Raw genomic sequence first — 15,036 nt, forward strand, 5'->3', positions numbered from 1 at the left:
ATGAGGAGGTGCAGAAGTCTAATTGAATTACAATATGCTGAAAGGTTATTATGGAATTTTTGCCCAATGATGCCAAAAATATTCTGCCTGCTGCAGGTTTAAACATGTGCAGTAAAAATCATCCATCGAAAAATCCCACCACATAAACTATCATGTGTGGGATTTTTTGGGGAGTTTCTGATACTGCCGCCAGAGGGCGCCAAAGTCGGAATATTTCAAATCATGCACATAATATCCCTTTCAACAATCAAAAATAATTAAACATAGGTGACAATAATTAACGTTTTTATTATTATTATTATTATAACATTGCATCAAATTGCTGTGTGTGATGTGAAAGGTGTCCCTCATAGTAACAAACCCATCACCCATCATCTGACTGTGCAGTTACCCTCACAGTACTATAATAAGCCTGTCCAATCATTTCATTCGGCCCTAATTAAATGATTGGATGGGCTACCTCTCTCTCTACCTACCAAGTAAGCTGGTAAACATGGTGGAGCATTTAGCAGCTAAAGAGCCAGATATTTCCCTCAGGAGTCGGTGGAGACCAAACTAGAGGTAAAAGAGAGTGAATATTGGACTGATTTTCACCAGATGGACAGAAATATGAATGCTAATGTTGCTCTGTATCTGCTGGATGTGTAAATAGATAACTGTCTGCCAACATGTTTGTGTAAAAAGTGATACTGTATGTCAGGTTTGTGTTCACAGCTTGTTTCCAAAGTGGCCAAACAATCACCCAAAGATGACTTTTTATTCCCATCAATGAAAGCTGAAAGAATTAAATAGAGAGCTAGATCAGGGGAGAGGTTTAGAGGAAGTTTTTAAAGTCATTTTAAATCCATTCATTCATTTATTTTCAGGAAATTGAGACAGAGCAGAGAATAATGTCCAGAAGGGCCACGTGGTTGCAGAAGCAGGAGTCTCAGCAACAATGGTGCACCAACTACATCACTCTCATTAACCAGGTATATTATGTCCTTCTATTGGCTACAGCTGCTGCAAAGCAGAGGAGCTGTGGTCGACCACCAGCTGCTGGTTTTTCATCTAAATGGGATAAAAAGGAGGATGTTTCCTACAGCGTCATCTCCTGGATTTGAATTCTTCACATACTCAAATTGATGGAGTGAAAACTAAATTTTGAGATTTGGGTTTTCAAAAGATTTTCCCTTTTTCACACACGCATACTGCAGGTAAATTGTAATTACATTAAAGTAAAAGCAAAGCATGTTTCTTTGGACAGAATATTATTGACATTTCCTATTTGTTTTTATCAGAAATGTATCATTTAAACAGCCTTAGTTGCTCTCCGTGACGTTTCTTCTACTTTTTCCCAGTTAAAGTTTTTTTTTTTTAAAGTTGTTCCTTATCCTATGCTGTACAGATTGTAAATCCCCCTGAACACAGTTTATTCATGTTGCAATTACTGTCTGCCACAAATACATTTTATTTTATATGCTATATTTTAATGTTTTAACCTCTACATTATCATTTCTTTACTTGCATGTTTTTTCTCTTTATGAGCATTGTTAGAGGGAGTCTGATCTCAGATTTTGTCTTTAATAACAACTGCTTCTCTGTTATTGTTGTGCATATGACAATGCATAACTTGAAACTTGAGTCTTTACCAAACAATCCTCACCCATGCTGAGCCTCTGAAGGAGTCAGTACGCCCTCATGTGATAATTGGCAGAAAGTGCAGGTTTGGATTGACCTCCCAGTGTTGAGCAAGGTGTGAGTGTCTGTGGGTGTGAACAGGGTGACGCATTTATTGAGGAAAAAATAACTCCCCTCTACATTAAGAAGCCTGAGCAGGCAGGAACAGGCAAAGCTCAATTGCCAAGATCTCACTGAACAGAATGGATACAGACAAGAAAAACACGACTCTAAGAGAAGGATTCCTGGTGAAAAGGGTAAGACTTTTATTGTGAAATACATAATAATACAAATGCTGTAAAATATAGATTTAACTGAGTAGTGAGGGATGTAGCAGACAGTAAATATATCCATATTTTTAATTGTGGAAAAAGTGTACTAATGTATATAAGGACAGGGCCTTTGAAAGTTGAAAGAGAAAAGAGTATGTTGCTTTTCTGAGAAGCACATGTTTGATCATTTTTGTTAATGTGATTACAGGGTCATCTCGTGCACAACTGGAAGGCACGTTGGTTCGTGTTGATGCCAGACAAGCTGCTGTATTACAAGTACGAAGGAGGCAAAAGGGACTCCTGTCAGCGAGGGAAAATCCTTCTGAAGGACTGTGAGATAACTTGTCCTTTTCTGGACTATGAAAATCGACCGGTGAGTAATTCAGACTCCAGTGATACTTGTGTACTTTTATAGAAGTTTCATGGGACTCAAACGTTTAAAACAAGAAAAAAAAAAAAGTAATTTAATTTAAACTTTGAAGAAATGTTCTGTGTATTTGTAGTTTAAATCAAGTTTGTCCTCTTTGAGTTATCACAACATTTCCCTTGTGAACTATATGGATTAAAATTCAATTATTCTGTTGTATTTTTATTGTTTAAAACATTTCATTACAGTTTTCTCCATTTATGAAAGAAATGGATGAAGTAAAGAAATTATTAAAGGGGAAAAAATAATAAAAAAAAACAGTTTCACTTCACGAGAAGACAGAAAAGAATGATAAAAAAACATTAAAAAGCAATTAATTAATGTGCCTTCATAATTTGGTTTGATTATGTCATAAAACAATATATTATGTAGTTATAGGAGTGCCATAAAAAATAATAAATTGATGAAAGAATAAGAAAAATGTGTAAATATAAAGAGAAATAAATAAAAGAATAAATAAGTAAATAAAACAATGTGTAAATATACTGCGAAATAAATAAAAGTAGGCTAAACAAAAAATTTATAAAAAACACGGAAAAATAGAGTAATTTATATGTAAAAAATAAATATATATGTATTTTTAAATAAATATATACAGAAATAAATTAAAATGTTTCTAATTATTCTTTTATATTTTGCTATTTCTCTTTAAATTTACACATTTATTTTCTTATTATTTTACACATTTATTCTTTTTATGGCACTCCTGTGACGCCATAATATACTGTATAGCCTACATCATATATTTGCAGAAATATACACATTTGAATTCACATTGTAAGATTACGCATTCATAGACAACTGTCTGCTGTCTATAACATGGATGCAGTAAGTTTTCCATTCAGTGTTTTTCTTTGTTTATGTTTTTATTGGTAGAAACCACATTTGAAGGTGCGGCTTCACCGGCTGAGGCTCTCTGATCTTTCACATGTTGTTGCCTCGGGTTACTGTTTTGTCAGGACCTGATCTCCATCATCTTCCAACTCTGAGGAACAGTTTGTTCTACATGTTTTTGTCTGAATTTGTCAAAAGAACTGAACATCAATCTCTTTTCTGTACATGTTTCCCAGTTGGTGTTCAAGCTCCAGACAAAGAACGGGGTGGATCATTTTTTGGAGGCTTGTTCCCGGGAAGAGAGAGATGACTGGGCTGGTGACATCACCGCCGCGGTCGACAATCTGCGGACGGCTGAAGGTGGGAAGGTGAAAAACCAGCAAGACCCCGCCAAATCCCAGTTACACGACATCAACCTGAGGTAAGTCGTATAAACAAAATTTCACCCACACAGACTCTGTCCACATGTTAATGATGTTTTCACTGGCTCACTCTGCAGACGTCTTACTTCTGTCTCTGTTTGTTTATGACTGTTATCTCTTTGTCTGTTTCTTTCTGTCTCTTTTTTAAAGCAAAGTGTTGGACTCCATGTATGACGTCCACAGTGGCATCAACATGAGCAACCATGTGGAGCAGGGCAGCACCTACAGCAACTGTTTCTCAGGTCAGCCTTTATTTTAGTCTTCTCCATCATCTCAGATGGAAACATTAGTAGGGCTGCAACTAACGATTATGTTCATAGTCTATTTATATCTTGATTACTCTCTCGATTAATCGATTAATTGTGTGGTCTATAAAATGTCAGAAAATGGTGAAACATTTTAATCAGTGTTTCCCAAAGCCCAAGATGACGTCCTCAAATGTCTTGTTTTGTCCACAACTCAAAGATATTCAGTCTACTGTCACAGAGGAGTAAAGAAACCAGAAAATATTCACATTTAAGAAGCTGGAATCAGAGAATTTAGACTTTTTCTTCTTAAAAATGACTCTATATGTACAGTAATTAAAACATCCAAATCAATGTTCATGTTTCCATGTATCTACTGTATCTATGTGTACATATATCTTCTTGTTTCAGTGTCCCATACAGACCTATAAAAATGTGATATCCCTGCAGGTTCAGCAGTGGTGGACTGGATGGTGTTCATGCAGCTGACTCTGACCCGTGTGGAGGCCATGACGCTGGCCTCGGCCCTGCTGGAGGAGGGTTTCCTGCGGACCGTTGGTCTGAAGAGCGTGGCGGCTCTCCGCACCGCTGGCCTCAGCGAGTTGTTCTTGGATGACTCTACTGCTCTCTACAGCTTTGTGAGTACCAGGAAGTCTCTGACCGTTCTGACCTCCAGCACTTTACTGCTGCATAATGCCACACTAAGAATATCCACATACTTTATAGACATATTTCCAGTATTGATCTATTTATTGAGATGGCAGACAGCAGGTTGGAGTAGCATGTTTGTTTGTGTTTAATCACAGGCTGACAGCTTAAAGAAGAGAGGAAGCGTGAAGGCAGAGTCGTCGCGGTCTGCAGTGGAGCTCAGTGGAAAAGTGATCAAGAGAGGATATCTACTTAAACAGGTAAACACACTGTGTTAGCCCTGTGTTAAGATGCTGAAAATAACAATAAGTAAATAATGTTTTGTACCAATTTCAAATATTCAAAAAGGAGTTATAAGCTATGCCTAATCATTAATGGCTAATTTAATACATTTAATAAGCCTTTATTGACGAGTTATGGGTTGCAAAGGATGTGGACCAAAATGTTTTTATGAACAACTCAATAAAACTTACAAGTGCAGATTTGATGGCTTATTCCAAAGTGGGAACCCCATTTATTCAAGCATTTATAAAAGCATTATTACTGAATAAAAAGGATAAACACCAGCCAAAAGGTGGTTTTCATGACCTGGCAGCCCAAAATGTGTCCTTATTTGTACTTATTTGTAACTTATATGCCTTTTATAAAGGGTACCTTATCAGAAAGTGGTATCATTTATGTCGTATGACTTTGACAAATTCATTCAAACATGATGTGATCAAATGAAGACACCTCAAACTAACACTTGGTCCCCCTTTTAAACACAGGGACACAGGAGGAAGAACTGGAAGGTTCGACTGTTTGTGCTGCGTTCAGAGCCTGCTTACCTTCACTATTACGATCCCACCAAGGTGAGTGTACAGCTCATGCTATCTGATACACGATTACATGACCTAAATAATTGCTTAGATGATGACAACACTGAACAGAGGAGGTCCTGCCCCAAACAAAGCAGTTGTTTTCTTTGCTTAACCCTCGGGCCGGCTATGACTCTGAAGTCATCATTACTCATAATTCTTTGTAACTCATTTCCACAAATCTGACTCGGTCTTATGTCACTCGTCAGGATGACATCAGCCCCGCTGGCGGCTTCTCACTGCGAGCCTGTCTGGTGTCTTCTCTGGACGACAACGGAGTTCCCTCAGGTGAGTCACCGTCTACGACGCCCAGAGACCTCAGAAGCTTCTAAACAAAGTCATTCAAGTAAATAATTACAAGCTAGGACGAGTAATTAGAAGAAATGGTTTTGTATGTTTCCTGTTTTTGACTGAGGTTATGTGTCTGGGAGAAAACTCCTTAACCTCCTTAGAATTAAAATCAAATTGTGTGATGAGGTGAATGAAGGAAGCAAAGAGCTTGTCTGTTCATATGAGAAGCATTTATCAAAGTCGTCTATGTTATTCTTAAATCTTTATTTTCTTATTATCTCATTAAAAAACAAACAATAATGAATTGATGGTACTAACAAGTATTGTCCGTGTATTCAAAGCCTGATATATCTTATTATTGTTGTCCAAAAACTACATGTTCCTTCATGACAATGACCATGGGCACTGTAGTTTAATTTGAGTTAATCCCTCATACAAAGTCCTGCTTCAACTTCAATTGTCCCCAACAAATGAACTATTTACTCCTGTTTGAGTAATGTTTGCTAAAAGCTAAAGTATAAAGCAGTTTTAAGAAATTATCCTGGCTTTTTAAAACAAAATTAAAGTAATATTCCCAACCAAATCTGAGAGCCACAGACGAGATGAGGGAAGGGAAGTCAGAACATATTGAGAGACAAACTAACTAACACATGTTAGTTTTGGTCTTTTCATGAGAGAGAGAGAGAGATGTAGAAAAATACAGAATAACACCAGAATTATACTTGTATTTTGAGCCCATGATGAAATGTGAGCCATCTTTTAAGATATTTAACACTAAAGTTACTGATTCATTTTATATTTTCCGAAACGTGTTCCTTGTGAAGTTTCCTGATTTGTTAACCTCCATTGCGAAAATGTGTCAATTGGCTTTCTATATTGAGTTGTAACTGCACTATTTCTGCTTTAATTTGTCTGTCTATCCGTCCAAAGCAGCCTCATTGTGTCAATCCAAATGTACTGATTCTGTATTGACCCTGATTTCTCCTCCTCCTCAGGTGTGAAAGGCAACATTCAAGGCAACTTGTTTAAAATCATCACTCAGTCAGACACACATTACTTCATGCAGGCTCCGACCAACCAGCAGAAGATGGACTGGATCGATGCGATCAGAGAGCAGACATAGAGCAGCAAGTTCACACTTCACTCTTTAACATTATCAACTCGTTTACCAGCTATGAAGAAGAAAGATTTACACATTCCATGAATGTTTACTGTAGCAATTAAAATGAAAGTGTTAGTGGTCACAATACATTTCTGTTCATTTATCTCTACAATACCAGTACTTTCACTTTAATTATTCTGTATTTAGAAAGTTAAAGGATTTAAAGGCTTTTAAAAGCCCAACAGTCGTAGCAGTTTCTCTTTTAATCATTCAGTTTAAGTTAAAAGTTTGCATGTGTTTTACAAGATTTTTTTCATTATTAAACCATAAATCATGACTTTATTCTCCACATTGAATTTTTTTTACGTTAACTCCAGACACCTGTGTTAAAAAGTACATTTACTCAAGTATACTTAAGAACAATTTCAATTAAAAATGTGTATTAACTTATTCTTCTTTCATTAATTTTTCCTTCACTTCAAGGATTGGAAAGAATTGTTATATACTGCTGGGAAGCACTGCAAAAAAGTGATATAATAATAATAAGTCTACTGGTTTTCCATCATAGTTTCATACTTTGATGACTGTGAAACAGGTATTAACTTGTATTCTATGTGGCGTTAAAAAGGTCTTAAAAAGTCTTAGATTTAACTTGGTGAACGCTGCAGAAACCCTGAGTGGAATATTTTTTATGGTTTTACTTCAAGGATCTGACACTTAGAGGAAGTACAAGTAGAGACAAGAAAGACCTCCGGAGGTATTCGTCACAATCATCAAGTTTTAGTTGAGGCCGTCTGCTCCCAGCAGTCACAGACAGGCACTCCCACTCAGCAAGCTGAGTCCAGCCTTTATTATCTGAATGACTCAAGCCTAGCTGGTGTTTGTTTACAGGCTTGTTCCAGAGAAATCATATAAGTGACACAACGATACCGCAGTGACATATGATATCTGACTGTAGAGTAAATCCAAGTAGCAGTTACACGACCACAAAGTGGAAAACAACAAAACATAACAACAAAAGTGATTTATTGCAGTGAATATGAATCATAAAAAGTGCTCAGGGGTAAATTAAAAGTACATAAATCAGTGGGCGTTAGTGGCTTTTTAAAGCTGATAATGGTAACAGAAAGTGTGATATAACCTAATCCCTCCATCTTTGGAGGCAAACTGAGGGGAGTGAAATATTACTGGCATGCACTAATGTAGGCTAAATCGTTTGACATTATTACACCTGTTACAGTACTTGGTCGGCCACAGATTGACAATCAGTTGATATCAGAAACATTCATCTTCATGCAGGCGCTCGTAAACGTAAGTGCTTTCAAAGGTTAACTCCAGAGAAATCAAAGACACACGTCTGAGATTTGGATGCACAAAGACGGATGAGGCACTCCTTTTAGCAGTGACGCATCACGTTTGTACAAATAGGAAGGGGAAAATATTATTCTAGCTTAGACCACATTTGCTTCAGTTCAAATCACATTCCTCGGTTGTAGTTAAGACATTGACGACTGTTACATTCAGTCATTATCTTCAAGTCCCCAAACAGGTAATCTAGTGAAGGCACTTAACACGTGATTACGAGGCAGGTGTAACTTTGTTTCCCCGTCATGGGTTAATTTATTCACTCAAAAAGTAGTATTATTCTAACTGTATGTGTTGTGTAATGTCCCCAACATGAGAGGCTGCTGCTAGGCCACCTTGGTGAGCTGTACGTCTCCAACGACTCGTAAGGCAGTGAGGGAGGCAAGAGGGGAGATCCGGTGGGTGAATCCACACAGAGGCTGTCCGTCCACCAAGATACGAAACTGCTGGTGCTCACAGACTATCTCCATCTAACAGTCAGAGGGGTGTAGAGGAGAAGGTCAGGTTTTTATATTTAATGGTGCATATTTAAAGCTTTATGTAAAATGTATTGGTCTAAATCGTAAACAGAGAAGTCACAGATTTGCTTGCAGGTCATGAAGAGTGATGAGTTTTATTTTATATTTATACACTAAAAGTTGGTCACAACTTAAAGGCCCTGAAAGCATATTTTCTCAATCTGTTTCTTACTATGAGCAATGTGGTCCAACATGAATAGATCTGCAACCAACGACTATTTTCATTATCAACTAATCTGCCAATTATTTTATTTTTTAATTATTTTAATTATCGTTTGGACTATTAAATGTCAGAAAACAGTAAATAAAAAAATTTCCATCTCAGTTTCTCAAAGTCCAAGGTGATGTCTTTAAATGTCTTGTTGTGTCAGTCCAAAAGCCAGTTATTCAGTTTAATATATTAAACGCAAAAACGCAGGAAGTCTCCATATTTGAGAGGCTGAAAACAAACTTTTCTGACATTTTTGCATGAAAAATAACTATTAAAATAGTTGCCGATTATTTTTCTGTTGATCGACTAATTGATTTGTCGACTAATTGTTGCGGCTTTAAACATGAATACAGAATTTTCTACCAAAGTTGGAACAGTTTCTGTTATTTGACTTGAGAGATCTCTGTATTTGTGTTTTTTCCTGAACTTTAACTTTGCTTATTGCTTATTTAGTGATGAAAATGTGACTTTATAGAAGAATACTTTGAAACCATGTATTTTGGGGGCAGAATCTACTGTATAGAAGCATCTTGTACAGAGCAGCGAGGTAATGCTGCCTTCAGGGTCAGAAGATGAACATAGTAGGTCTTATTCTTGATGGCATGTCATGTGATTTCTGAATTTTAAAGCACCAAAAATTCAACAATGGCCAATTACTTCCTGTCATTAGGGGCAGCTAAACAGACAGAACTATTTGCACTGAACCACAGGAAGAACTCCAGCAATTCTCCAGTAAAAATCTCCTGTTATACTGTAGGAGTTCAAGTTTTATTTAATTGTGTCCCTTACTGTCAGTCACTCTGGGTTAGTGTCAGAGCTTCTAAACGTACCTTGAAGGATTCTCCTGCTGCAAAAGGGAAGTAGGAGAGGGTAGTTTCAGGTCGTCCCCACTTCCCAGCCTGGCGGGCGTTTCGCTGGACGGCCTTATCCATGAAGCTCACCTTTAACTGAAGTCCTACATCAGCGTCTGTCACCTCCTCCAGAGGCTGACTGGACAGAATCACCTCGATGCTGCTCAAACAGACACACACCAGACATCATCAGGGACGGACAAAAGTTTATAAAACATTTAAAGAAAAGACATGTAGCTTTTCTGCAGTGGTGTAATGTAACTATAACTAAGTACTCAAATACTGCACTTAAGTACACATTTGAGGCTCTTGAGCATTTTCTTCTCATACTGCTTTATACTTCTACTCCACCACATTTCAGAGGGATATATTGTACTTTTTACTCCACTACTTTTATTTAAAACTTTAGTTACTTTCATAATTTTTTTACAAAACATACAAAGTGCTTATAAAATATGATGTTTCGTTATAAATTAAACGATTAGTTGATTAATCAATTAGTTGATTAGTTCACAGAAACTTAATTGGCAACTATTTTGATAATTGTAAAAGTAATTTTTCATGCAAAAATTACAAAAAATGTTATTGTTCCAGCTCCTCAAATGTGAAGATTTACTGCTTTTTCTTTTAATTATTTTAATATATTTTAAAAAATGTGGAAGTTTCTGCATTGAGTACTTTTTACTTTGCATACATTAAATACAATCATGATTACTTACACAGTTTTACTAAAGTTTAGGCCCAGTGAAGGGCTGTTAAACTTGTAACAGAGTATGTTTACAGTGTGGTTTTAGTACTTTAGTAAAGGATCTGAATACTTCCTCCACGACTGCTGACATGTAGCTTTCCCGTCTGTCTAGAATCAGCTGGGTTATAAATCTATAGATGTAGATTATTTGGAGAACAGTGACATCTTCTGGTCTTTATCACAAATGATCTTGATTAATTGATGTTGGGTTTAAGCACACTACTTAATAAAAAAAGGTGTTTATTTTTGCAGGAGAATGTAATAATGTTATTTTTTGCACCCAATTTAATTTAATGACATTTACTCAAACAAGTAAAATTTTGAGGTACATGTATTTTACTTGATTATTTCCATTTTATTTTACTTTATTCTTCTACTCCGCTACATCTCAAAGGAAATACTGTACTTTTTACTCCACTACATTTATCACACAGCTATAGTTACTTTGCAGATTAATATTTTGACAGACAAAACATATGATGAGTTTATAGAATATGATGCTCTGCTTTATATTAAACTATCCAAAATGATATACCATAGTTAGAATCAGTTCAACCAGCCACTACATCTTTTACTACATCTATTGATTACATGTTAAACAATCAATACGACATTGAGGGGCCATTCTACATAATAAATACTTTTATACTTTAAGTACATTATATTGTCATTACTTCTGTCCTTTTACTTAACTTTACCTGTAACAGAGTATTTTTACAATGTGGTATTACTACTTTTACATAAGTAAATTATTTGAATACTTCTTTTTGCAATGATCATGTACACGGATGCAAAGCTCAGACATTATAAACAACAGTTTTCTGTATAAATCTTTAATTTTGCAGGGAATTTTTGTAATAATTTTTTCAGCTAGCATTGAATTATTATAGTTTTTGGTCATTTACAATTGATTTGAACCTGATCCCTACGACAAACATGTTTTTGGTGACACTGATAGTAGATTTGGTATAGCAGTGACCTGGCAACGCCAAGCATTTGTCCTTAAATCCTCCTGATGTTGTTGCAGCTAAAAATAAGTTTCTTGACATAAAACAAGTTCTGCCTCTCAGTTTTTTATTGCACTGTATGTTTTTTTGTGTGCAGCCTAATTGTCATGTGTTACTGGAACTTAACTGATGACTGAATGAGTAAATAAACCAGCTGATGTTATCAACCAAAGAAATTCCAGTGTGACTCAGATTTTCAGATTTCATGGGATAGTGCAGCTCTCCCACGCACATCAACATACTAACCTATAATTAGGAAAGATATTTTTCCCAAAACAGGGACTAGAGCTGGGTGGTTGGCACATGCACTGAAACACAGACAACATCTGTCTACGAGCTTTAAAAAACTCAGTTTTAGGGCATTATTTTTATCCCTAACTTTAATAGTCTGCCACGTCATGTGTGCAACAGCAGGCCTATATCAATAATATCAAATAACATGCTTTTTTAAAACAAAACATATGTGCACACACTGTAAACAATTGCTGTTAATTTACAGCAGGATTTCAACAGTATTTACCTGTTATTGCTAAAAACAGTGCTTTACTGTTAATACAAAAGAAAACCTGTTAAATTACGCTCATAGGCCGTTTTTTAACTGAACTATAATGCATTCTTAAAAAGCAGCACTTTACTGCTGATAAACTGTCTAAAGTATCATCAGTTACAGATTCATGCAGTATTTTTTTTAATTCTGGGACCTGATCTGCTCATGTGAGGCTTGTACATTGTACATGATTGTAAAATCAGTGAATTAGCTTTATTGTTCTTCACTCACATGTTGTTCTGGTTTGCATTCTGTGCTTGTAGCCAGCTATAGACACACATTTTGGGAAAAGTGTCAACAAGTCTATTATAGCCTTTTTCCTAACAAGTGCCTTTAATTGTATTTAGTGTGACTATTCCCATGTCTGTAACCTGCTAAGTCTATTCATCCAGGCAAAAAAAATAATGTTTATTAAAATGTATGTAAAAAATAAATAGTGCATTAAAACAAATCAGTAAGATAATGTAAAAGAAAGGTGAAAAACAGCTATATAATGTATCGTTAAACAGTAAATTAACTGTAAAATACTGTGAAATTAATAAAGTTCAAACTGTATTTTTCATTAACAGTACACAGCTGTAAATTTCAGCGACAGTATAATAATGTTAATTTTACAGTAACATAGAGGCAACCCTGCTGCCAGTTCTTTACTGTTATTTTACTGGGAAATTCTTAACAGTGCACTTACCTTTTGGGTTTTTTGTTAATAATTCCCATAACAACCAGCTTCATTGAAGGCCTCATCCCACCCTTTATCTCTCCTGTGTACTCCCCCTGTGAAACAATAGACATGTTCAGAGATGAGCAGCCACACAGGATGAGGCCTATAATAAACAGTTTATTCTAGTGCATGATGCTCCTCCATCCTGCAGCCTGCTGGAGTCTTTATCCTTGGTGAGCTGCAGCCTCCAGTGTGGCACCGATGGGAACAATAGCCTTATTGATCCACATCCTAAACAACCAGTGACTCAGCTGCACTAACTCTATTTCTTAGCCAGTATAAGCTAGAGTCAAATATAATGTTGCCATGCATGCTGCAATAAATCCACCAAAAAAGAGCTCAGCACAAGCTACATACATTGTCTTTCTGGTCCTTTTCTTCTTCCATTCCACTCAGGGCGTGATGCGGTGTGGAGGTTTGGAGCGGTGATGCCAACTGAGGACTGATTGACTGACTCTGCCTCCAGCTGGAAAACCCCGCCTGTACCACGTTGTCATAGAGACAGGCTCCCAATTTGGCGGTGGTGGTGATGGTGGGAGACGGGCAGAGAGGGAGAGGATGGGGGGGATATATTACAGGCTGAATAAACTCAGTTCATTATAAATAATTTGGATAAAAAGTTGGTTAAAAGAAGTGGGTTCATGCAGTGAGTCTGCTTCACATGTCTAATGGTAAATTACAGTGTGTGTGTTGCTTCTCCCTTAACAACCTTAAACCTGATGCTGCCTTCACTGGTTCACGGTTCTCCTCGTTCAACTGGCACCTCAATATTACTTAAGAAAGTATAATATCATCCTATCATATTTTTTGTCTTAATTTTACATTTAAGATGACTGAATGTACACTGATTTTTTTTCAATTGATATGTATATGCGTATATGCGTGTGCGTATATGTGTATGTATGTATATATGTATACAGTATATATATATATGTATATATAAATATATTTTATTTTATTTGATTCTTTTTAATTTAATTTAATTTTTTTTTTTTTTTTTTTTTTTTACTGGTGTATATTATTTTTATTTATTTATCTATTTTTTGTATATAATATGTTTTTCCTGTATCTAAACTGGCTTATTTTATATTAATAATAAGTTTGTTAATTTTTCTTTGTACCGAGAATGTTATTATTGGGGACGTTTGTGAATGTTTGTTCTGTTGTTTCAAAATAAACAAAAAAAACAAGAAATATAGTATTGAAAAAAAAAAAAAGAAAGAAAATTTTACATTTAAGATCCTCTTTAATGACAGTAATAATAACATTAATATTACCATTAAATGTAAATTAGCTTTTATTGTCATATTGTACATACATATTGTACACAGCACACATTGAAATTTTCTCAGCACTGTAAGCATAATATCTGTTGAAATATGAATGGCATTAAAATATTTTTACACAAGGGCCCCTTTAAAAAAACAGCAGGGGACACCTTAAGGCCCCTTACCATTTCAGTTTATATTGTGCTTTAGTGGTGCGAGTGCAAATGGTGGTGCAAATTTTCAATTAATCAAATTACCATAAAATAATTAGCAGTGAACCTGGAGCCCTGGAGCAGTTATCCATTTATAGGTCCATAATCCAGCTCTGTCCACAGTCAGTGCTTTGTTTAAGGGTATTTTGACAGCTGATGCTAAAAGAGGGGATTGTATTATATTGTTGGCTGGACTACTGAATGAATCCTCAATGGTTTATAGCACAAAAGACATGATTCTCTCCATATTTTCCCTGCTAAAAAATTACAACCAGCCTTGACAAACCAATCTCAGCTGAAGGTTTTCATCTACATCATATGATCCTCATCAGCAGATTGAGTTTGCTAAATTACCATGGCAACTGAGCCATGGGGGCTTCTCATCTGTGTTAAAGGTCCCATATTGTAAAAAGTGAGATTTTCATGTCTTTTACATTATAAAGCAGGTTTAAGTGCTTTATAAATACTGTTAAACTATCAAAACGCTCAATATATGGAGAAATACACACAGCCCGTATTCAGTGATTGTGCGTTTGAAGCCGTTAGGATTTCTGTCCATTTGTGATGTCACAAATATAAAATATATAGATCATTACACAGTTTTAAACATAAACATACTAAATGTGTCCGAGTTTATTTCCTGTTGTAGTGTATGTGAATGTCATCAGCTGACAGGAACTAAACATGGACCCAAACTGTTGCCTAGCAACGCAATTCCGTTGAAATGCACTAAAACAGAGCATTTCAGACAGAGGGTAAAAACAGGTATATTCAGGCAGACTATATGAGGAAAATAAAGTTTTTTTTGAACATTACAGCATGTAAACATGT

The 15,036-nt window shown here is 35.9% G+C and overlaps 2 protein-coding genes across 10 annotated transcripts; one reads left to right on the forward strand and one right to left on the reverse strand.

Annotated features, from left to right (window-relative positions):
* The first annotated feature begins 489 nt into the window (after positions 1-489).
* On the forward strand, positions 490-7,094 carry plek2 (pleckstrin 2). 9 transcript variants are annotated; one of them, XM_037747157.1, is made up of 11 exons: positions 490-561; positions 1,000-1,196; positions 1,762-1,916; positions 2,140-2,304; positions 3,429-3,613; positions 3,765-3,856; positions 4,310-4,497; positions 4,666-4,767; positions 5,275-5,358; positions 5,574-5,652; positions 6,651-7,094. In XM_037747157.1, the coding sequence occupies exons 3-11, from the start codon at positions 1,863-1,865 to the stop codon at positions 6,776-6,778; spliced, it is 1,077 nt and encodes a 358-aa protein (XP_037603085.1). In that variant the 5' UTR covers positions 490-561; positions 1,000-1,196; positions 1,762-1,862; the 3' UTR covers positions 6,779-7,094. The 9 variants fall into 9 exon arrangements, with proteins under 9 accessions (XP_037603085.1, XP_037603087.1, XP_037603088.1 ...); XM_037747159.1 differs by having other exon boundaries at positions 1,807-1,916; XM_037747160.1 differs by having other exon boundaries at positions 1,810-1,916.
* A 667-nt stretch (positions 7,095-7,761) lies between these two features.
* Positions 7,762-13,372, reverse strand: si:ch211-10a23.2 (uncharacterized protein LOC567812 homolog). Its single transcript, XM_037747165.1, has 4 exons — positions 13,083-13,372; positions 12,693-12,778; positions 9,682-9,862; positions 7,762-8,592 (listed from the first exon to the last, which is right to left on the reverse strand). The coding sequence occupies exons 1-4, from the start codon at positions 13,110-13,112 to the stop codon at positions 8,449-8,451; spliced, it is 441 nt and encodes a 146-aa protein (XP_037603093.1). The 5' UTR covers positions 13,113-13,372; the 3' UTR covers positions 7,762-8,448.
* Between the last annotated feature and the right edge of the window lie 1,664 nt (positions 13,373-15,036).

This window comes from Sebastes umbrosus, chromosome 16, assembly GCF_015220745.1.
Source record: "Sebastes umbrosus isolate fSebUmb1 chromosome 16, fSebUmb1.pri, whole genome shotgun sequence".
Taxonomy (NCBI): Eukaryota; Metazoa; Chordata; class Actinopteri; order Perciformes; family Sebastidae; genus Sebastes; species Sebastes umbrosus.

What these genes read in the sequence shown, in the direction of transcription:
- plek2 (XM_037747155.1), top strand. Translation starts at nt 891, where the DNA reads ATGTCCAGAAGGGCCACGTGGTTGCAGAAGCAGGAGTCTCAGCAACAA. An exon ending in CTACAGCAACTGTTTCTCAG is followed by an intron (nt 3,857 to 4,309) that starts GTCAGCCTTTAT and finishes ATATCCCTGCAG; the next exon opens with GTTCAGCAGTGGTGGACTGG. An exon ending in CGACAACGGAGTTCCCTCAG is followed by an intron (nt 5,653 to 6,650) that starts GTGAGTCACCGT and finishes CCTCCTCCTCAG; the next exon opens with GTGTGAAAGGCAACATTCAA.
- si:ch211-10a23.2 (XM_037747165.1), bottom strand. Translation starts at nt 13,112, where the DNA reads ATGGAAGAAGAAAAGGACCAGAAAGACAAT. An exon ending in AAAAGGACCAGAAAGACAAT is followed by an intron (nt 12,779 to 13,082) that starts GTATGTAGCTTG and finishes ATTGTTTCACAG; the next exon opens with GGGGAGTACACAGGAGAGAT. An exon ending in ATTAACAAAAAACCCAAAAG is followed by an intron (nt 9,863 to 12,692) that starts GTAAGTGCACTG and finishes CTGTTTGAGCAG; the next exon opens with CATCGAGGTGATTCTGTCCA.